At 32.9% G+C, this 22,863-nt stretch overlaps 2 protein-coding genes and 1 long non-coding RNA gene across 3 annotated transcripts in view; 2 read left to right on the top strand and 1 right to left on the bottom strand.

Moving 5' to 3' along the window:
- On the top strand, positions 1-1,355 carry LOC104749844. Its single transcript, XR_761490.1, has 2 exons — positions 1-45; positions 1,088-1,355. It is a non-coding gene; the product is annotated as an uncharacterized LOC104749844 (long non-coding RNA).
- LOC104749845 (MYB-like transcription factor ETC2) lies at positions 18,649-21,605 on the top strand. Its single transcript, XM_010471553.2, has 3 exons — positions 18,649-18,799; positions 18,919-19,006; positions 21,391-21,605. Exons 1-3 carry the CDS (start codon positions 18,727-18,729, stop codon positions 21,482-21,484), a joined length of 255 nt encoding a protein of 84 aa, XP_010469855.1. The 5' UTR covers positions 18,649-18,726; the 3' UTR covers positions 21,485-21,605.
- The window catches only part of LOC104749846 (tubulin-folding cofactor A), a 2,024-nt gene continuing 961 nt past the window's right edge, over positions 21,801-22,863 (bottom strand). Inside the window, exons 2-4 of the mRNA XM_010471554.2 lie at positions 22,697-22,858; positions 22,384-22,470; positions 21,801-22,080 (exon numbers count right to left, since the gene is read on the bottom strand). Coding sequence (XP_010469856.1) covers positions 21,979-22,080; positions 22,384-22,470; positions 22,697-22,849 — 342 coding nt within the window. The 5' untranslated portion in view covers positions 22,850-22,858 and the 3' untranslated portion in view covers positions 21,801-21,978. The remainder of the gene's footprint in view (positions 22,081-22,383; positions 22,471-22,696; positions 22,859-22,863) is intronic.

Below are 22,863 nucleotides of genomic sequence, written 5' to 3' on the forward strand. Positions count from 1 at the left end.
AGAAGAAGATCTCATCTTTCGAATGTACAAACTTGTCCGGGACAGGTAACATTTTCTTCTTCTGTTTATATGGTTAAAAATTTAAAACCTTTTGACCTAGTTCTATCTATATTATATTGTGTAAACCTTGTGCTCTTAATTGATTTGGGTGTATGTATGCTAAGTAAAGCTATATATATATATATATATATATATATATCTAATGCATTATGAAAATTCAGATCTAAATAGTGAAATCTTGGATCTGTCCGAAACCATATATGGCTCTAGATAAAATCGTTTTAAGGATCTGATGTCGAATGTATTAAGTATACTTAAAAAAAATTATCCACATAAGATGATTTATTATAAGCAGTTTTAAAATATCGTATATACGATGTACAGTGGGAAGCCACACTGTATTATTTATAGCTATACAATTAATTGTTCAATATGATGAAAGCTATATGGTCCATTTATACAGTGTATATACCGTAAATTCTGCACACTGCATCTCGTAATTCTGCATATACGACGTCTTTTTAAAGAATTAGAAACAAAAAACATGCCATTTTTTAAAAAACAAACTACTAATTTTTCTCAATATTAACTATAATTTTTTTAATAAATGTTCTATTTTTTTATACGTATTAATTAGTTATTTAAGATTTTTAGAAATGTTTTGTAAAAGTGAAAATTTAATATATTTGGGTATGCTTGTATAGAATTCTTCATGATTATTATACTTATATATTTTTTTTTGTATTATAATTTTGTTATTCAATATTCATATTTTGACAAATTTTATGTCTACAGATTTCTTTTAAAAAATAATCCACCATATAGTCCCCGCATAATGGTCGTATAGAACACCGTATGTCTAGCATATAACATATTTTTTAGAACCTCATAAAATTTTATAATTTTTCAGATATAAAAAGAGTTATTTTCAAAATTGATAGATGAAATGAGCTTTTTGAAAAGAGCTACACTAAAAGGGGGATTTCTCAAAATTTCTCTCTATACTATAAGAAATAATACACTTCGATTTAAAATAAATTTATATTATTAAATACTAATATGTAGTTCACAAATTGACTTATACCAGGTGGGATTTAATAGCAAGGAGAGTCGTAGGACGAGAGGCGAAGGAGATAGAGAGATTTTGGATTATGAAAAACTCTGACTATTTCTCTCACAAATGATAGCACTGCGACATCCTCCATGTGTTTCTATGTCTCATCCTCATTAATTTTGTTATTGTGGACAAAATAAGCTTTAATGTATTTCTTATTTTCATCAGATATTCACATGATACCTCCAGCTAGTATTATAAATTACTTCCAAATAAATGTGATCGAATTAGTACACTAGTATATTGTTAAAAATATATCTTATCGAGGGAAAGATTTGTGTTGGCTTTTGAAATAAAAGTGATATGGAAATTTTGCCAAATTTGTCAATGCTTTATTTGTTTGTCTTTCAGGAATGTGATGAGTTGATGTCAAACAATATTACTGGGACAGGGTGGGTTTTGGTATTCCTAGGGAGTGTTTGGGCGGATTTTCTCACCATCCTTCTCTCATATGTTTGTTCGACTGCAACCACACCAACAGAAAAAGAGTGGAAGTGGATAATCTATTACCCTTAGGACCTCATCGGTTAGGTGGTAATTGGAGCATTATGTTAGATTTTTACTCTTATTTAGGCTTTTATAATGACTACAGATCAACGTTTGCGTGATGATATTTGGTGTGGTTTCCCAATCTACAAAGGCTTTAGAAGATGAAGAGAATGCTAGTGACACATATAACCTACTTCTTTCCATATGGGAAACTTGTAAGAGCTTGAATGAATAGTCACTTTAAAAGATCTAGTAGCTAGTCTAATGCAAGCCCTTTTCATCTTCCAATCATCAAAAGAATCAAGATCAAGATGTCAGTGATTTAACCGACGAAGCTTTTGAAACAAAATGCACTAAAAGAAGTTGTTTCCTTGGTGATTAGGGTCCTTGTTCCCAAGATGAAACCAAAATCTTGTTTCCCGAAGTCACCAGTGACATTTCCATCGACCAGTCACAATGCAAACAAAAGTAGAGAAGAATCTTCAATGTGGGAGTGTGCATAATGCACCTTATTGAACCAGATAAGTTTTCCTTAGAGTTTGTATGTTTCTTTAATTCAAACTTGAAGTTTACTTTTATCTCTATTATGTTTTCTCATATTTTTGTTATTTTTTCTCAATACTAGTCTATGACTCCATTATGTGAGCTTTGCACTGTAGCAAAGCTGAAGGAAAGGGAGATGAAGCACAAAGTCTGGTTGTGCAAATTATGCACTCTTGAAAATGAGGCGAGAATTGAGAAGTGTGAGGCTTTCCGTTAGTGGAGATACTCGTATGGAGCACCATTGTCGACACGCTCTCCTAATACCAACATTTGAAATATAAAACTATTAAAAATATTGTAAATATATAAAAAAAGGAAAGTTATAATAAAATTGTTATGCTAAAAAGATGCAACTCTACATAAAAAAATATCAAAAAAATTCATAATACAATCGAGGCAACCTTGCAAATTTTTTTCTTTTAACGATTAAAAATATTAATTATTTTATTAAAAATTATGGTAAAAGGATACAATTCTCATAAGCATTTATTGATATTTATTTTATCATTAAAAATATTATGATGAAGAGACGTGATCCTAAATAAAAAAATATGAAACGAATGACTATAATTTGTATATGCAATGCAACTTTCTAATTATATAGTTGTAAAAAGAAAATAAATATAATCTTTGTTAAATATTGAACAAATTCTAATATGTTGCTCATTGGGAAAGGCTAAGATGAATCTATTCTGTTCACTCATATAGTGGGTGCGGTGAAGTGAATTTACCTACTCGTTCTTCCATGATATTTATAATCTTTGGACCACTTCAGATATATTGTCGACCAGTTCAGAAATCAACAAACCATATATATCTGTTTAACTTTATTTTTTTTTTCTCGCTAGTTGATACTTATTGATCTTGTTTCGCATCACTCATATATGTATCTATATACTCGTAGATACATTATCGACTAGGTACGTTTTTGTCTCCGGCAAGCTCTAAAATTGTTAGCTGAAGTGACCTGATGTAACCATGTTTTGATGTTTTAATATTTTTTTCCAAACTACATTTTTAAAAACATTTTTTCTCTGAAAGTTTTACCAAACTACATTAATATATGCTGGTCTATTATTATTATTTTCCCAGCACTGTTTATGGTTAAGCTTTTTCTATTCGGATTTTAGTTAAATCTAAACAATAATAACTAATAAGGAAGGTCCTCGCTTGGCAACACCGAGTGTATCTTGAGACACTGAAACTATTAAACTACAATAAAAAGGACAGTTCATGCGTCGTCTATTTATGTCAATGAAGTGGTTGTAGTCCTAATAGATAACGATGCTATATATATGATAATAAAATAACAAGATAAATATGAATTTTCCTTCAAGGAAAAAAATCTTCTTAGCAATAAAATCTGATTGAGGTACTCTGGAAGTCTGGATCTTGAAATTTTCGTTAGTTCTTCTTATTTATTGTGTAAGAAAAACTAACAATAAATAAGATCTGAAAAACACTGAACGAATTCAACTTACTGATTATATATTACTTAATATCAAGAAGAAACTTTTGGCGCATATCTGTCTCTATAAGAGACTGTAAGTACCATAGTTACATAATCAACTCAAAAAGAAAAATTCTCTAAAGAAAGAGCTGATTTAGCAAGAGCATCAACACAGATGTTATTAATATAACGAGAAGGGACACTGATAAAAAGAAAGTTAAAAATAAATTACATCATGCCGCATCATAAGGGATCGTAGTCGTAGCTTTCTTATGCCCCAGCGCTAACGTGTGTACACTCTACTGCCCATCTAAGGGTCTTTTGCTTCTGTCACTAGCGGCGAACGTACTTGATGAGAAGCCGTGGTTCCTTTCGTTAGTTAAATCAAAATAGGTTTTGTCTTGTGACTGAATGTTTTGTAATAATGTATGGTTCTATAAATCAAAGCCTCACTGCTTAACTGTTATGTATGCTTCTATCATTCTCTTTCATGCTTTCCGCTTGTCAATATTGTAGCTGCGGTTTCTTTGGCCTTTGTAGCCCTTCTGCTGTACTTGCTGAACCATTTCTCCATTGTGGGAGAGTAGAATTATCTATAAAAAAATCTAGTTTGACCAAACAAAAAACAGTATGGTTCTTTATATATATTTTTTCACGCTGAGAAACGAAACTATATGGTAGAAAAAACCTATTGGTAAAAAAAACTAGCGATGAAAACTTGCCGTGAATAGAAGATGAGATTGTTACGTGTCAGTTTTTTACAGCAACTTAATTTGTTATCACGAAAACATTTATTGACTCGAGTCACAAATATTAGTTATATATGTGGTTAGACAAAACCAAAAAAAGGTAATATATATAGAATACAAAAAAGGTTCTTTAGAAAGTACAAGAAAACAGAAGTTTCATGGTGTGTCACCACAATGATTTATTGGCTAGGCTATACAAGTACGACTGCTATCCCGGCACACACAGATGAGATCTAATACCACATCAGAAAATAAGAGGGTGTTTCGGAGTTTGTCCAATTTTCATGAAGTATAAATTAGGAACAAAAAGTAAATCTCAAGTGAAATTGGAAAGGGCTATGTGCCTATGTAGCTCTATATATATAAAAGACAAAAAAGAAAAATAGATAAATGATAGTGAATTTTTTTAAAAATTAACAGAAAAACAAAGAGAAATTTATTTTAATTCGATATTTCTCCAATTTGCTTACATGGGTAGGCTTTGATCAGTGGAGATGTATTCGGTGAAAAATAGACATGGTGGTTCCGAAGAGATAACCAACGAAGAATTAGCTGCAATTTTGAATCTTTATTTAATTATTTTGTTAGCATGATACTCTCTTTATCATATTTTATACTATTTTTTGTTGGCTAAAACTTAAAAGCGTGCATATTAATTTTTTTCTTTCTAAAAGATGATTTAATATTTCAATTTAAAACAATTCAACAAATTATATAAATACTAAAAAATATAAACGATCACAAAATATTAGTATGTTGTTTAATAAAAATGATCATGTTTCTGTGATGATTAGGATGTGTTTTGTGCTCTTTGCTCACGTAATGCATGCCTAGATACACACAGAGTTTATCAATATGACAGAACAAGAAGAGGATCTCATTTTTCAAATGCATAGGCTTCTCGGTGATAGGTTACATTTATTTCTTCTGCTTGTATACTTAACTCGTTCCATATATGTGTATTTAAGCATGAATACGTTTATCGACAGTACATTTATACACATTTATATAAGGGCATATATGTATAATTCAAATTTCTTTATTTGTGTGTATCGTGTCAAAATGATACTTTTTGTGAAAGAAAGGGAGTAATATAGAGATATTGGATAATGAGAAACTCTGATTATTTCTCCCACAAACGAGTAACACTTCACAAATCTTTCCGTTTTTGTATTTCTTCTCCTAAGTTTCTGTTGTTGAATAGAACAAATCTTCTACGTATTTATAATTCTCAGCAATGGTTGTCCAAATAATGTCAATTCTACAACTTGTGTCGCTCGTTTCGTCCCAACTAAACCTATATAGTGGGAAAAAGAAGATAGAATAATTGACAGTGTAGTGTAATTTTTTTTTTTTTTTTGAACTTTATAATAGAGTGAAGAATATTCTTACAATTAATTACCGTGAAATTTGGCGTTCGCTATTTTGATGACAAGGACCACTCACACACCTAACAGTCAGATGTTGTAGTCATTCATCTTCTCTACCTTTATTAATTGACTTCTCTGCGCCTTTAATCTATGGCCCTTCCTTCTCCTTCGTCTCTTCCAATTCCGCCTGCATGTTCAGCTGTGCTTAAGACTCAAATTGCGGTTAAGCAAGCACTAACGATGGAAAATGTATTCATCAAAGTGGACTTGAGGTTAACTCATGCAGCCTCAAGACTGGCAATCCGAAATCACAACCATCCTTGACTCACCAAACACATTCTTATGTATAACCACATAGACAATTATATAGGAAAACGTACTGTAAAAAGCTCGGACTTCATCATATAGCTTATGTGATACAATCATACAAAAATGGCTCATGGCAGTAAATTGAATGCAACCAACAGGGAGCATGAATATGCACATGCACTGAAGTTAGAACACGACGCAAAACATTCGTACTATCATCATAGAAATGAGCAGCTTTTATTAAACTAAATGACGACCTAAGACGGGTCTGAATTTTTGAATATTAGAGAATTAAAAAAAAAAGAAAAAGGAACAATCTAACGCTTTAATCCTCTGTTAACATATTCCGTTGAATAGTAAAACAAAAGTTTGTAAATTGTTTGAAAAGTCAATTTAACAGCATAATCTCCGTTAATAGATCTCGTTAACATCATATCTTATTTGATAAAATCAATTAAAATTCGTGATTTATTTGGAAAATTAACAAAATTAAAATATTTAATTTACCACAAATAAAACTCATGTTTTTCAACACATTTTGTAATTATTTAATGAGGAGAGTTATTCTCGCCCATATGCTATCATGATAATCAATATCCTTTCAATCGATTAATACAATTAAATCACATAGTCTTGTGCTCATAAACAAACTATTTATAAATTTTATAATCTTGACCACATTATCACAAACATTCAATTTCATGCACACGTTCGCTTATGTAATCGTGGTCACGAAAACATTGCCGTCGAGCATCCAACTCAAGATAACCTGGTCATGATGACCCTCAAACATCTAGTCAGAAAATTTGACCATTCGCCTTCGAGCATCATAATATAATCAAATTTACCCTGGAGCTACTCTCTCAAATTAAAAGATCAGTATAGTACGTAGGGAACAAATCCAGAGAGACTCTAGATTCACACAATAGATTTAATAATCTTTTAATTATGCTAAATCAAAAATATTGTAATTAAATTACAAAATAAAACAGAAAATAAAAGAGTTGTAAAATTCATAAAGACTAAACGCTAGACCTAGGGAAATTCTCAGGTCATGGAAATCAGATCAGTTAATTAAACAAGCAGGATTCAACAATTAAGCACTGTTCTTGAACTCTAAACACAATTGTAAAATAAATCAGTTCTCACTACAAATATTATCTAAGTTTTAAAACCCGAAAATCCAAATCTCTTTGCAAAATTCAAGTTAAAAACCAGCAATAAAATCAAGTTTAGATAAGTTCTCAAAATCACTAATTCAAATCTCTTTACAAAAAGTAATTTTGCTTACCAAAGGTTTTTGCCAGAAAAATTAATTATACTCTCATATCAATCAATAATCCTAAGATCTAAATCCACATGACTAATCCAAGATCTAGCATGAAGAACAACCTATGGTGAAAAACAAGAAAGATAATGAATCCAAACAATTAATCAATCTAATAATCCATGAAATCCCTAATGAGAAACCCTAAACTTAACAAGCAGATCTACTCAGACATAATTGTAAGAACACAAATCATAAATAAAATAGATAGCATTAAGAGATTAAAGAAGAAGAAAAGGAGTTCTGAATCTTCTCTGAAGGATTCTTGATTCTTCTCTCCAAAAGCTCTCTAAAATTCTCTCAGGTTTTTCTCTCTCAAAAGTTGCAGGAAAAATCTAGCTCTAAACAATGAGCTAGAAATCCTATTTATATTCCTAAAGCACGTCCAATGACTAATGATGCAAATATGGAAAACTTTGGGGCAGATTTGTAAAACTTCCAAAACTTGGCTCTTCTGTCGCTAAAAGGGGTGTCGACCGACATCAAGGGATGTGTCGACCGACACCATCACTCTTGATTGTTTCCAAGTTGATTTCCTCCGGATTATTGCTCCAAAATGATCCAAATAAACCAAAACAAAACTATGTTAATAGTTAGTACTAACCTCCCCTAGACTTAAACGACATTGTCCCCAGTGTTTTCAAGTAAGAGGAAACCAAAAAGAAACAAAAACGTATTGAAAATTATAATGAAAAGATGAACTGTTCTCGGGTTATCCAGCGGTGTCGACCGACACCATTTCACTGTCGATCGACACTCATCACGAATGGTGTTTTTGGCCGTAACTCCTTGTTAGTTGCAGATAGTTGTGTTGATGGATCATTTTTTGGATGATTATTCTGTTAAGAAGCACTCAAACACAAGTTAAAAGCAACATGATAGATAGATAGTTCATAATTTCAAACAAATTTCAAACACAAACTGACTCAATGCAAAAAGAAAAATGACTCAAAAGGAAAAGAAAAACCTAGAAGTGGGTTACCTCCCACTAAGCGTTTGTTTTCAGTCATTAGCTTGACTGTGTTGAAGCTCAGGCATCGGGTGGAGCAGAACATGGCAATGCATGCTTCCGAGAGAATGTCCTCTTCATCCAAGGTGGTGTATAAGTTTTAGGTGCATGAGGTCTGCCAAGGATGTGAGGAACAGGACCTGGGTGAGATTTTGGGATAGTTTTGCTTCTTTTATGTCCTGCACAATCATCAACAGAAAAAACAAGCGCTCTACGATAATCTTGTGGCTTGGTTAACTACGAAACAGTTTTTGTACCTTTGAAGGTCTTATTAATGATAGGAGGGGGTTTGGGTAAAGAAGATGCATACCTTTGCCTTACCTGAGGACTATGGAGTGTGAAAGTGTGAGGTTTCTGTTTGGGAACAGTTTTCTGACTTGGAGCATCAGTTGTGGACAAGTGCAGGCTCAGATGTGGAGGGGTGTCGAGCGATGCTAATGGAGCTATGCTCAAATTATCCTAGAGCTACTCTCTCAAATTAAGAGACCAGTGTAGTACGTAGGGATCAAATCCACATAGACTCTAGATTCACACAATAGATTTAATAATCTTTTAAGTATGCTAAATCAAAAATATTGTAATTAAATTGCAAAATAAAACAGAAAATAAAAGAGTTGTAAAATTCAGAAGGACTAAACGCTAGGCCTAGGGAAATTCTCAGGAAATCATGGAAAATCAGATCAATTAATTAAGCAAGCAGGATTCAACAATTAAGGACCGTTCTTGAACTCTAAACACAATTGTAAAATAAATCAGTTCTCACTGCAAATATTATCTGAGTTTTAAAACCCGAAAATCCAAATCTCTTTGCAAAATTCAAGTTAAAAACCAGCAATAAAATCAAGTTTAGATAAGTTCACAAAATCACTAATTCAAATCTCTTTGCAAAAAGTAATTTTGTTCACCAAAGTTTTTTATCAGAAAAATCAATTATACTCTCATATCAATCAATGATCCTAAGATCTAAATTCAGATGACTAATCAAAGATCTAGCATTAAGAACAACCTATGGTGAAGAACAATAAAGATAATGAATCCAACAATTAATCAATCTAATAATCCATGAAATCCCTAATGAGAAACCCTAAACCTAACAAACAGATCTACTCAGACATAATTGTAAGAACACAAATCATGAATAAAATAGATAGCATTAAGAGATTAAAGAAGAAGAAAAGGAGTTCTGAATCTTCTCTAAAGGAGTCTTGATATTTCTCTCCAAAAGCTCTCTAAAAATCTTTCAGGGTTTTCTCTCTCAAAAATTGCAGGAAAAATAAAGCTTAGCTCTAAACAATGAGCTAGAAATCCTATTTATATTCCTAAATCACGTCCAGGGACTAATGATGCAAATATGGAAAATTTTGGGGCAGATTTGTAAAATTTCCAAAACTTGGCTCTTCTGTCGCTAAAAAGGGTGTTGAATCCTATTTATATTCCTAAAGCACGTTTAGGGACTAATGATGCAAATATAGAAAACTTTGGGGCAGATTTGTAAAACTTCCAAAACTTGGCTCTTCTGTCGCTAAAAGGGGTGTCGACCGACACCAAGGATGGTGTCGACCGACACCATCACTCTTGATTGTCTCCAAGTTGATTTCCTCCAGATTATTGCTCCAAAATGATCCAAATAGCTCCACTTTGCTCTATTCATGTCAAAATCCTAGAAAACCTGTAAAGACTCAAAAACATCCTAGAAAACAAATAAAAAAACTATAAAAGATTCTTTATATCATGGTCAAAAACCACAAAAACTATGATATATTATGCTTGGCATCTCTCCATTTTGTCAATCGACAAACCCATTGTTTGGCACATCTCTTCACGACATTTGCAACATAGTTATATATACATTGATCATCACAAGCCTCGAACATTTTCTTTGACACATATATTATCTCCGTCATCTATGATCTATCATTAGGATCCCCAAACAGGGCGTTCGATACATCACAGCTATCGACCCATAACCCATCACTTGTCGCTGTCACCCACCATGATCATGCCATGCATTATTAACTATTTCATTCAACAATTCCAATATATTACTTAAGTAATTTTCTCTATTTTTAATATTCGAAACACTCCATAAATGCATAAAATAATTAAGCCACAATAAATCAACCACAAGTCAAAATCACATATCACTTACCGACTTACGAAACACATAACTCTATCATGTCACTAAGGATAAAAAATGTTCATATATAGCTAAGTAGACAATGACAATTGATCGACAACTCGAAGAACAAGTTTGAATAAACAACTTGAACAAGTTTGAATAAACACCTTAACTGAATATATGGTGAAAACATTTGGTAACCACGTGAAGCCATTTATTTATTATTATTATTTTTTTTTTTTGTAAACCACTGAAGCCATGAGTTATGGAACAAGTTTTCGTATAATTCTTCTATATGGATTTTATCATCTTAATAAAACGGATCCATTTAAGAATGCAAAATCAAAACCACCAAACATTTCTTAAACGGATCCCGAGTAGCTAAGGTTTAAACCAGTCCTATAGATGAGTATAAGCCTTATAGATAATATAGTCTTGTAAACATGCATATGTTATCTATAAGTCCACCTATTATTTCGTTTTCCCTGTATATCCACCTAGCGGTTTCTGACTTTTTAAAAATGGGTCTGCATTCTAACATGATAGATGTACGAATTTACATTTTCGTTATATGATTCTTAATGTGCGTTTTAGCCTTTCTTTCATTAATTAAACCTGTTGACCACGAACGATTAAGTCAATTTACTGAGCTTCTTGATTTTTAAATTTTTTTACTGTCATCTTCTTTGTTTTTCACTTGAAAACCACATTTCCTAGATCGGCATCCTTCAAAAACGAAATGATGGCCACGATCTTAAAAATATATTCAGTGAACCACATTGTTACAGGTCTACATTTTTGTCCTTTATATCCGCGGTCTTTGAAGAAGCTATTTTGTCTAGTTGCTATTTATTGACTTGGTTTTAAATATTTGCTATATATATATATATAATATACAGTACACACCTTCATAATATCCGTTGCGGTACAAAGTATATTTTTGTCTTGGAAAAACTCTTAAAACATTTTAGTTACCCACAGACAACAGCTGCAGCCTGCAACAATGTTTCAATAAAGTCGTTCTAGCTAGTCCATTAATTTTAAAGTTTCCTCTCAAGACTGATAAATATAATTCACATACTGAATTTAACCTTAGCAGCCACTATTATTATCATATAATGATCAATCAGGGAATCCATATTTCTTGAATCGGTGTAGTATAATTAAAAAATACAGTAGATATCTAAATTTTCTAAAGAGTAAGATATACACTACAAAAAGGCCTTTTTAATGTAATTTTGAATTTATTTTCACTTAAAAAAAAAATTATACTACTTATAAATTATAGAAATAAGTTTCAAAGAGGTAAAATAGTATCGTCCCAGCACTAGTGGTTAAATCCGCTGCCAAATAAACGTTGGTAATGGTTAAGTTGGTGTCTAATTTGTTATTATGAGCTGTTATATAGTCGTCGCCAAATTATAGGTTTATCTATTGTTTAACGTCCAGAACATTTGAATCACTTTTAACAACGTACGCACGAAAGTATTTTCCTTTTCTGGACTTTTGTAATCATTATTTCGTTACATTAACAAGACGTATGAAATATAGAGTAAATTCTGTAGTCTCCACTGTAACTTATTTTTCAAAAATATAGAGTAAATAGTTAATGATTTCACGCTGAGGAAATGATATGGTCATCATGAAGTACCGATAAATTGAAAAAAAAAATGAAAAGTAAATTGATACGTCCGTTTCTTACAGTTACTACATTAATTGTTATCGCTGAGATGATAATTGAATAGATGCATGCATATGTAGGGCATATGTAGAATGCAAAAAAAACAAACAAAAATGAATAAAAGAAGGTAAAAAACAAATGAAGGTGCAAGAAAACAAATTTCTACTTTGGGAAAGAAAAATTTCGCAGTTAAATGTTATTGGAGAACAAAATTGCGTAGTTAATGTACATGCACGCCAATCTCCATAAGTACAAATGTCCAAAATATAAAAAGAAAAACAGTGATATAAATTAGATATTGTAGGATTACGTGTTCACAATAATATTTATTGTAGTTTACATGTGATGTTTTTCACTCGATTTTAACCCTTTTTTAAAAAATCTCCGCCTAGCATCGATTAAATCTCGTCAAATCGTTAAGTCCATTCTCTACACCTCGATTAATGGCTAATTTTTGCCTAGCATCGATTATCTAATTATGCTTGTCTAATTTGATTATAATCCATCTAATCCAATTACTTTCCGCTTAATTTTTTGTATACGGATTATTTTTGGAGCCAAAAATAAATTAATTACTTTTTTGTTATTTAGACATTTAAGTTAAGAGTTTGTGATGTTTTATAATAACTAATATATAAAATTTTAATGCAAATCATAAAATTTTATTTTAAAATTATGTTTTCATGTGTTTATCATAATTTAAAAGACAATACTATAGTTTTATATTTTATTGAGAATTTGTTATAAATACCTTTTTTTAGATACCCCTTTTCAAAAATATCCTTTTTTAGATACCCCTTTTCAAAAATACCTTTTTTTTGAACATTTTCATTTTTACCTTCTTTTACACAATTACAATATGTTAAATTAATTATTAGATTTCTTTTTAGGTTTAGGTTCTCAGTTTTATATTTAGAGTATAGTTTTTAGGAGGTAGGGTTTAGTATTTAGGATTTATGGTTTAGAATTTAATAATTTTATATATTAAAAAGTGGTATTTTTAAAAATGACACCATGAAAATGTATTTTTGAAAAGTACCATAGAAAATAGGTATATTTGATAATCACCCTATTTTATTTGATGTTTTTATTATATCATAAATAGAATGATACATATATTTGGTAATATATATATATATATATATATATATATTTATTTTATTATTAATTTAATAAAATAATCCTAAAACTATTTTCCGATTAATCTCCGTTTAATCTCATATTTTCTTCCTAGGCGCTAGGCCTACCCTGACCGTCCGACTAGCGCCTAGCGATTTCTAAAACATGGATTTTAACACGTTACTAGCCAATAGTAAAACAAAAATGTATTACAAACGAGAGAGAACGAGAGAGAAGAAGTTTGTTAAAGATATTTTCTCATTCAATTGACCAAAATAGTTGTACAATTCTTGTGTTATATACAAGTATACTAAACCAAATACTAAACCGGTTAACTTAGCTAATCACATATTACATCTAACCCAATAGTCCCCCTCAAGATGAGGCAAATAAGTTATGAAGACTCATCTTGGACTTGAGATGTTCAAATTGTGGAAGGAAGAGAGGTTTAGTCAAAATGTCAGCCACTTGATCCTCAGTCCGAACATGTAGCAGTTTGATAAGCCCTCGATCCAGCTTTTCTCGAACAATATGACAATCCACCTCGATATGTTTAGTTCTCTCGTGAAAAACCGGATTTGTGGCAATGTAGATAGCTGCAGTACTATCAGAGAAGAGAATCGGAACAGAGGAAGTACCAACTCGCAACTCACGAAGTAAAGTAGTGATCCACATCATCTCGCGGGAAGCTAAAGTAAGAGCTCGATACTCAGCTTCCGCAGAAGAGTGAGAAATAGTGTGTTGCTTCTTAGAACGCCAGGAAATTAGTGACGAGCCAAGAAACATCGTAAAACCAGTGGTTGAACGGCGGCTATCTGGGCAAGAGGCATAATCAGAATCTGCAAATGCTTTCAATGAGAGGTCTGGTTCTGCAGAATAGAAAAGTCCCTGTCCAACAGTCCCTTTAATGTATTGGAGAACCTGATAAGCTGCTGTCAGATGAGATGTGCGAGGAGCAGAGGAGAACTGACACAACTTATTCACGGCAAATGTGATGTCTGGACGAGTGATGGTGAGATACATCAACCGACCTACAAGACTGCGATACATCTCCTTATCGGTCAAAAGCGTACCAGAAGTCCTGGAGAGGTGTAGGTTTGGTACCATGGGTGTCTGGATGTCTTTACTTGCTAACATGCCAGAAGAAGTCAGAAGCTCAAGAGCATATTTGCGTTGACAGATGGATATGCCAGTAGAATTTCGAACAATTTCAAGACCCAAGAAATATTTCAAAGGACCAAGCTCTCGTAGCTTAAAACTCTGCTTCAAAGCTGCTGTTAACTGAGTCGCACCTGATTCTGTGGTACTAGCAATCACTATGTCGTCAACATATACCAACACAGCAATGAAATCATCTCCTAAGCTTTTGACAAACAAAGTGTGATCTCCGTGACACTTTGCAAACCCCAAAGACATAAGAGAAGTAGAGAATTTCAAGAACCATTGTCTAGAAGCTTGTTTGAGACCATAAATGGATTTCTTTAGCCTACAAACAGCATTCTTGGGCAAAGTGGCGCCCTTAATCTCAGCATACCCTTCTGGAAGTCGCATATATATATCCTCATCAAGATCACCATTCAAGAAGGCATTAGAAATATCAAGCTGGTGTAGAAACCACTATTTAGAAGCAGAAATCTTGAGTAGCATTTTCACAGTAACCATCTTCGCAACAGGTGAACATGTTTCATTATAATCCAAACCCTCCTTTTGTGTGTAACCTTTAGCCACCAACCTGGCTTTATATCTCTCAATTGTTCCATCTGCATAAAACTTCAAGGTAAAAACCCATTTGCAGCCAACAACTTTCTTACCAGGTGGAAGACCAGTTACATCCCAAGTATTGGTCCTCTCCATGGCTCCAATCTCCTTATCAACAGCCTCACACCATTCCTTGGATGCCTTTACCTCTTTATATGAAGAGGGAATAGGAATTTTGGTAATATTATTAATATAAGCCAAATAGGAAGGAGAAATGTTTGAATAGGATAAAAAGGAGGAAATAGGATGAGTGTCATCATTGTCAAGAGAGTAACAATGATAATCACTCAAATGAGCAGGAGGCTTGCGAACCTTTTGTGAAGAAATTTGTAGTGGAGGAGAAGAAATGGAATCAGAATTTTGTGGAATGGAACTAGTATTACCAGGAGACAAAGAATCCGTTCGTGTGAGAGTGTTGACAGGAACAATCTCCTTTTGAGAATCTGTCAAAGGAAAGACACCTTCATGGAACTCAACATGCCTGGATATATAAACCACATGACTTTGCAAATCCATTAATTTGTACCCTTTAAAACCTGCAGGATACCCCAAAAACACACACGCTCTTGATCGAGGTTCAAACTTGTTTCTTTGTTTTGGAGACGTTGAAGCATAACACAGACAGCCAAAAGATCTGATGCGAGAATAGTCTGGTTGTTTACCTGTGAGCAACTCATAAGGGGGTTTATTTGAGAGCAACTGCGATGGTGTACAGTTGATTAAAAACACTGCTGTCAGAACACAGTCTCCCCAATATTGCAGAGGAATATTAGATTGGAAGAGAAGAGATCGAGCCACATTTAGAATATGCTGATGTTTACGCTCGACGACTGAGTTCTGTTCAGGTGTCTCCGGACAAGAGTGATAAGAGACGATGCCTCGTGACAGATAAAACTGAGTGAAAGCTAACTCTTTAGCATTATCTGATCTAACCGACTTCACTTTAGCATTATATTGATTCTCAACTTGGTTGATGAAAGCAGGGAAGACAGTAAGAACATCACTCTTGGCCTTAAGCAAATAAATCCAGGTTGCTCTAGAATGATCATCAACAATGGTCAAAAAATATTTATAACCTTCAACTGTTTCTACTGAAAAGGGTCCCCAAACATCAATGTGTAACAACTCAAAAATTGAACTACAAATGTTGTTTTCCGAGATAAAAGATAACTTCTTCTGCTTTGCCAAGTGACATACATGACAATAAGCAAGCTTCTTATTCTTGTGTCCTGTAGTTCCCAAAGCTTCAGAAATCACATCCAATCTTGAGTAAGAAGGGTGTCCAAGTCTCTTATGCCATGTACCAATATCCACTACTGCATTCACTAAAACAGCCTCTGTATCGAGCACATAGAGTTTGTCAATGCGATGACCTTTACCAATCATCACCCCCTTGGTAGGATCCTGTATTTCGCAACAAGTAGGATCAAAAATCACTCGAGAACCAAGATTTAAAGTCAAAGAACTGATACTGATGAGACTCAGTCTGAATTCTGGGATAAACAAGACATTCGTGAGGAGTAAATCCTTATTTAGACGGATCATTCCCACTCCACTGATCTTAACATGTTGTCCTGTTGGCATATTCACAAAGCTTTCCACAGAAGTATCCAAAGAAACAAAACTATTTCTGTCATGAGACACATGGTGAGTTGCACCTGAATCAATCACCCATGTGTCTGTGGACAGTGTATGTTTCGAAGCAGCGAGAATACCAATAAAAGAGTATGTGTGATTAGAGAATGAGATACCAGGGTGATCAAGTGGAGTCTGTGGAGTCTGTGGAGTTTGAGAAGTACTCGCAATAGCAGCAGGAACAACTCTAGAAGAGGTAGATTGAAGTTGAGAGCTAAAGAGAGCAATGATGTTCTGTAGCTGATCAGGAGAGAGATTTCCAATCAAGTTCTCCATGTTAGTTGAGGTCTTATCTGGAACTGGAGATAAGGAGACTTGAGCTGCAACTATCGGAGGTTTCTGAAACTTCTCATTGAATTTCCCTTTTGGAGTGAAACCAGGAGGAAAACCGTGTTTCCTGTAACACCGATCAACAATGTGTCCCACACGATTGCAAAAGAAGCATATCGGACGTCCTTTATTTGGACCATTTTGAACATACATCACACCCGAGGAGAGTGGTGAAGAAGAGACCATCTTAGGTATAACTTGTGAAACTTGAAAAGCTGTGGGAGCAGTGGGAATGGTGAACCCTTTCTGGCTGTCATCTTGATCGAGGATGTGGTATACCTCTACCAGAGAAGGCAACACCTTCTTCACAATGATCTGTCTGCGTACAATCGCATAAGATTCATTCAGACCAGCCAAGAATTTCACCGTTTTAGCTCTCTCTGCCTTATGTTGTAGACGAGCACCTTTTCCACAAACACAAGGATCATCTGGTTCCTCTGAACCATCCAATTGATCCCAAAGGGTCTTGAGACGAGTATAATACTCAGACAACGACAAAGAACCTTGACGAAGGTCTTGGATCTCTTGAGTAAGATTAAAAGTGCGTGGGAGATTAGTCATATGGTAACGACCATAGAGATCTTTCCAAATATTTGTAGCATCATTCATACGCAAGATACTACGATAGATCTGAGGAGAAACAGAGTTCAATAACCACGACTTAACCATGCTATTGCATCTAGACCACAAATCAAAGTTAGGATCTGTAATCGAAGGCCTAGGCAAGCTTCCATCAACAAATTTTATCTTATTCTTAGCATCAAGAGAAATACGCATTGCAAAACTCCAGTCATCATAGTTTGTTTCATCCAAACACAGAGAAACGATACTCAAACCTGGATGATCTGCGCTGTGCAGATGGAACGGAGAGTGAGAAGGATCAGCGAAGATCGGCGATGTGACAGCTCGCGAAAGCCCGGAAACCTGAGGATTGGCTACTGACAGAGTGATCGGAGCAGAATCGTCAACATCGGAGTTCAAGCTCTGCGATCTTCGAACAGCGGAGCTCGATTGAGATTTCGTTTTACCCATTTTTCGGTTCGAACGAGAGACAATCACCATCAGAGCACGAGATGAGCTTAGAGACAAAGAAAAATGAGCTTAACAAAGAGAAACGATCACAAATTTGAGGTGGATCTGAGCTTTGATGGCTCTAATACCATATTACAAACGAGAGAGAACGAGAGAGAATAAGTTTGTTAAAGATATTTTCTCATTCAATTGACCAAAATAGCTGTACAATTCTTGTGTTATATACAAGTATACTAAACCAAATACTAAACCGGTTAACTTAGCTAATCACATATTACATCTAACCCAATAAAATGTCATTTTACTGACTTTATTAAAATGGTTCTGTTAAATGAACCAAAAAAAAAACAACGGATAGTAAAAGTAAGCCATCGAAGGACAATGTCAATAATTGTTTGTGAATTTAGGTCAGAAATCAAAATTGGACCAAAAATTATTATATGAGCAGTTGATCATTATATGTCTCGACTAGTAAGATAGCGTAAACACTAACTCCTTTTGTTTTGACTTATTCGGATAAAAAAATGAGTAGTAGAATTTAGAAATGCATACAAATTCCAGTAAAGTAATAATTTTTCTCTCTCTTCTACGATATATACTTCTGTTTCCCTCACATCTATATATATCTAATTTCTCTATCAACCATTATCCAAACTCTACATCTCAGTTTCTCTCTACACCTCACATTATTAATGGATAATACTAACCGTTTCCGTCGCGTACGCAGTTTTAGGCAAACAAAGTTCACTCGACATGACTCCGAAGGTCTCACTTTCATTTAGTTAGTCGTCAAAAATCGTTAATCGTTATCTACTCTCATCCTTTTAACTTGTCTACGTTGAATTATCTTCTCATGCAAATCCTTAGCTTAATATATAATGCAGAAGTGAGTAGCATCCAATGGGAGTTTATCAGTATGACCGAACAAGAAGAAGATCTAATCTCTCGAATGTACAGACTTGTCGGTGATAGGTAACAATAATCNAAAAAAAAAAAAAAAAAAAAAAAAAAAAAAAAAAAAAAAAAAAAAGATCCTCTTCTGTTTATATATAATATTGTCGTTTCTGTTTTGTCTTATTCAAAATCTATCATTTATGAATATTATAATAATGTGTGGTAATTTATATTAATGGGGGTTCCCCAAACAAATTGCTGTGTGTGAAGTCCAATTCCTCAATATTTTTCTTCAGTGACTGTGTCTCAAGGATTTTTTTCCAATGGAAATATATTGCATACAAACATGATCATTTGTCTTTTTTTTTTTTGTTAATTTTCGTTCTTCTTTCTTGGTTATGGTCAATATATTTGAATATTTTTTATCTATTATATTATATTGTTAATGTTCATAATGCTTCAAAGTTTGTCACAATATTTTCTTTAATTTTTAATTTAAAATATTTTCAGTTTAGGACATCAAACATAGCTATTGATTTGAAACTTGATAAATAAAAAAATAAAAAATTCACTAACCAATTTTTATACCAGATCAACTCGGTTCACCTTGTAACCGATTTCTAATATGATCTATTTTAGAATAAGAGTTTACGTTTTGTTTGTTGTAATACACTTCATACGTACACTAGATAAGGATCCACATAAATACACATGTGTAAGAAAGAAAAAAAATGTACCTTTTCATTAATAATATCTATATTTTAAATAGTAACCCACACACTTTTACCAAGATTTTATATGACAGTTTTTGAAAAACCGGATCTTAACCTTACACATTCCATTTTGCAGAACAATTTAACCATATATTTAAGGGACATACTAACAAAATTCTAATTGTACACACTCCATCTTAAAGGATAAAAGCTAAATAATTATGTTAAAAATAATATGTGTATCATATCAAATATATAACTTAGTTAATTGGAATTTCAAAAAAAAAATAACAAAACATATTTTTAAAAACAAATTTACAATTTTTTGAAAAACCAACATCTTTATATATATAAGTTTTCAACTTTCATGCTTCATTAGTTAAGGAAATGGAAATATGTTTTCTTGCCAGTTTTTATTTTGTTGTTTTAAGAAAAAGAAAATTGATTTTTTAGATATAAACATATACATTTATATTGTTATTTTGTGTGTTTTTTAATTATTTCATGTTTCGCAAAATAAAAAAATGTTATTTTTAATATCTGTCGACATCTGATCGGTAGACTTATTCGCATGATGCGATCATGTTAATAACTATTCCCTCTGTTTCCAAAAAAATTTGATTGTTAATTTTTTTTCCCTAACAAATTGATTATATAGATTCAAAAACTTAAATAATTTTTTTATTTCATGTTTTTTTGCCATATGATATGGTGAGTAGTGATCTATAATTTCTCTTTCCATTTTATTAAAAACATGTAAACTAGTTATTATTTAAATACTTAGTATTTTATTGTTGGGTATTTTTAAAAGAAATCTTTTACGTCATAATTATTTACAGTTATATCCTTCATTTCCAAAAAATGCAGGTTAATCCCGCATGCTCAAAAATAATATGTAATATAACGTTTTTGTCACTGTTAAAGTTTGTAAAGGTTTATAAATTATAAATCAAATCGAACCCCTTGGGACGTATAGGTTAAGTCCATTTTTGATATAATGTGATAGTAAAACCTTTTAGAAAATAGGTATGAGAATTATATTGCATATTATTTTGATTTTTTAGGAGGTAGAGGATTTTGACCAAAAAAAAAAGGATGTAGAGGATTAATTACCAAAAACAGTAACTTGGAGCTTTTTCTTTCTTTCAGAAAACTCGTTGTTATTTAATGAAAAAATTAAAATATCAATTTATAATGAAGAAATTTTGAAACCAAATTTTATAGAGTAAATAATGATTACTTTATCATCAATTATGTCTGTTTTTTTTACATCTTTAGATTGATATGGTCCGATCCATAGACAATTTAGTTGCAGGAGTAGACCGTTAAACACTTGACTATGGTTTAAAGAAAAAAAAAAGTTATGTTGATAAATGTTTTTGTAGAGTAGTTTTGAACGTGTATGGAGAAAATTGACATATGGCATTGCCAATATAGTCTTAATCTAAAACTTTTTCCATTTTTTCTTATTAAAAAGGTTAAAAATATCAAACTTTTTCTATTTTAAAACTTTTGCCAATTGACATTTTAACGTGTATACTTTCTCCACGTACTGTACAATGCGAAACAATTGCTGAGAGATAAATGTTGATAAATAATAATTTGTATAACAGAAAAAAATAACAATCTAAAAACAATCTTGTTTTCTTAACGTGTGAATGTGTGATAATTTTTTAAAAAACAGTGAAACAAAATGAATATTGTCAAAGAGAATATTAATAATTGGGTTGGATATATATATGTTGGCAGGTGGGATTTAATAGCAGGAAGAGTGGTCGGACGAAAGGCAAATGAGATAGAGAGGTTTTGGATTATGAGAAACTCTGACTGTTTTTCTCATTAATTTTTCTACTTGATATCTTTTGTTATGGCCAATAATAAAACCAAATAAAAGCTTTTAGTGTATAACAAATCTTGAATCTTTCTATCCTTCTCTTCTCATATATAACTACGAAGTTGTAGAATCTCTTTGCAAAACAAGTGATTATGTGCTGCTGAGAACCGGTTACATATCCTGAGCTCTTAATCTTCACCTAGTTATGATTCATCATCGTTGTTCATAACCAAAATTTATGATGGAGCAGCATTAACTAGTTTATTAGAATCGTACTAACTAGTTGTTCAAGTTATGTCAATTTTGTTGCAGCTACACAACACAATTCATTTTAAAGATATTGAATGAATGAACAATCACCAAAATGTATTAAGAGTTGAGCAATTTCAGTGAATGCAAATCCGACATTGATGACTGAGAAGACGACTCTTACAATTTGGTTAACCATACCATATTACCATTCTCAGAATACGCATACCAAGCACTCACTCACGGTGACTCAATCAGGCATCATCAGTGTGAAACTGCTTCTCCACGTCCGCGACTGTCTTCTTTGCATCTTCAATCTCTGGACCTTCCTTCTCATCCGTCTCTTCCAATTCCGCCTGCAAATTCAGTTTTCTGTTAGAAACAAAACACAGAGTAGGAATTTCACGCTTCCTCTTTGAACTTATTCAAAGAGGGAACTAAGATGCTTTCATGGGGTAATCAACTAAGAAGCAAGTCCTTCAAAGAGACACACTAAAGCAGAGCACCCATCTATGGCAAAGGCATTAATCCTATCACTACAGATACATAGAAGCTCTACTTTGAGAATAAGTGCTCCTCGAGACGTTTGTAATAGACTAATATCTAAAGCTAGAATCGAGATGCTTAGAAAAGTAACAACGATGGAAAAGTGTATTTACCAAAGTGGACTTGAGGTCAGCTAATGCAGCCTCGAGACGTTTGTGGCAATCTGGAATCATCATCCTCGACTCACCCAACACATTTTCCTGGATCATCAACACATATACAATCAGGGGAGAAAAAAAAAAACAGAATCTGAAATCTCTAACCGTTAAGCTTACATGATCCAAATTGACTAATGACAAAACTAAACGCAACCAAAGAACACAACCACATCCTAATAATCACAGAAACATGTCTAACGAACAATGACAGGTTCTGAATCTTTAAAACACCGAGAAATTAAAAAAAAGAGATGAAGAAGATCACAACCTGCTGTTTAAGGTCATAAGGATCAGCACCTTTGTCCTTCATATCAGCAGTCTTAGCAGCTTCTCTCTCAACCTCTTTCTCATAAGAGTGAAGCTCTTTCTCAATCCTTTTACAGGTTGATGTTTTTATCTTCAGGTTCCTAATCGTTGCCATTTCAATTCCCTGCT

Source organism: Camelina sativa, chromosome 16, assembly GCF_000633955.1.
Source record: "Camelina sativa cultivar DH55 chromosome 16, Cs, whole genome shotgun sequence".
Taxonomy (NCBI): Eukaryota; Viridiplantae; Streptophyta; class Magnoliopsida; order Brassicales; family Brassicaceae; genus Camelina; species Camelina sativa.

What these genes read in the sequence shown, in the direction of transcription:
- LOC104749845 (XM_010471553.2), top strand. Translation starts at nt 18,727, where the DNA reads ATGGATAATACTAACCGTTTCCGTCGCGTACGCAGTTTTAGGCAAACA. An exon ending in CACTCGACATGACTCCGAAG is followed by an intron (nt 18,800 to 18,918) that starts GTCTCACTTTCA and finishes TATATAATGCAG; the next exon opens with AAGTGAGTAGCATCCAATGG. An exon ending in TACAGACTTGTCGGTGATAG is followed by an intron (nt 19,007 to 21,390) that starts GTAACAATAATC and finishes ATATGTTGGCAG; the next exon opens with GTGGGATTTAATAGCAGGAA.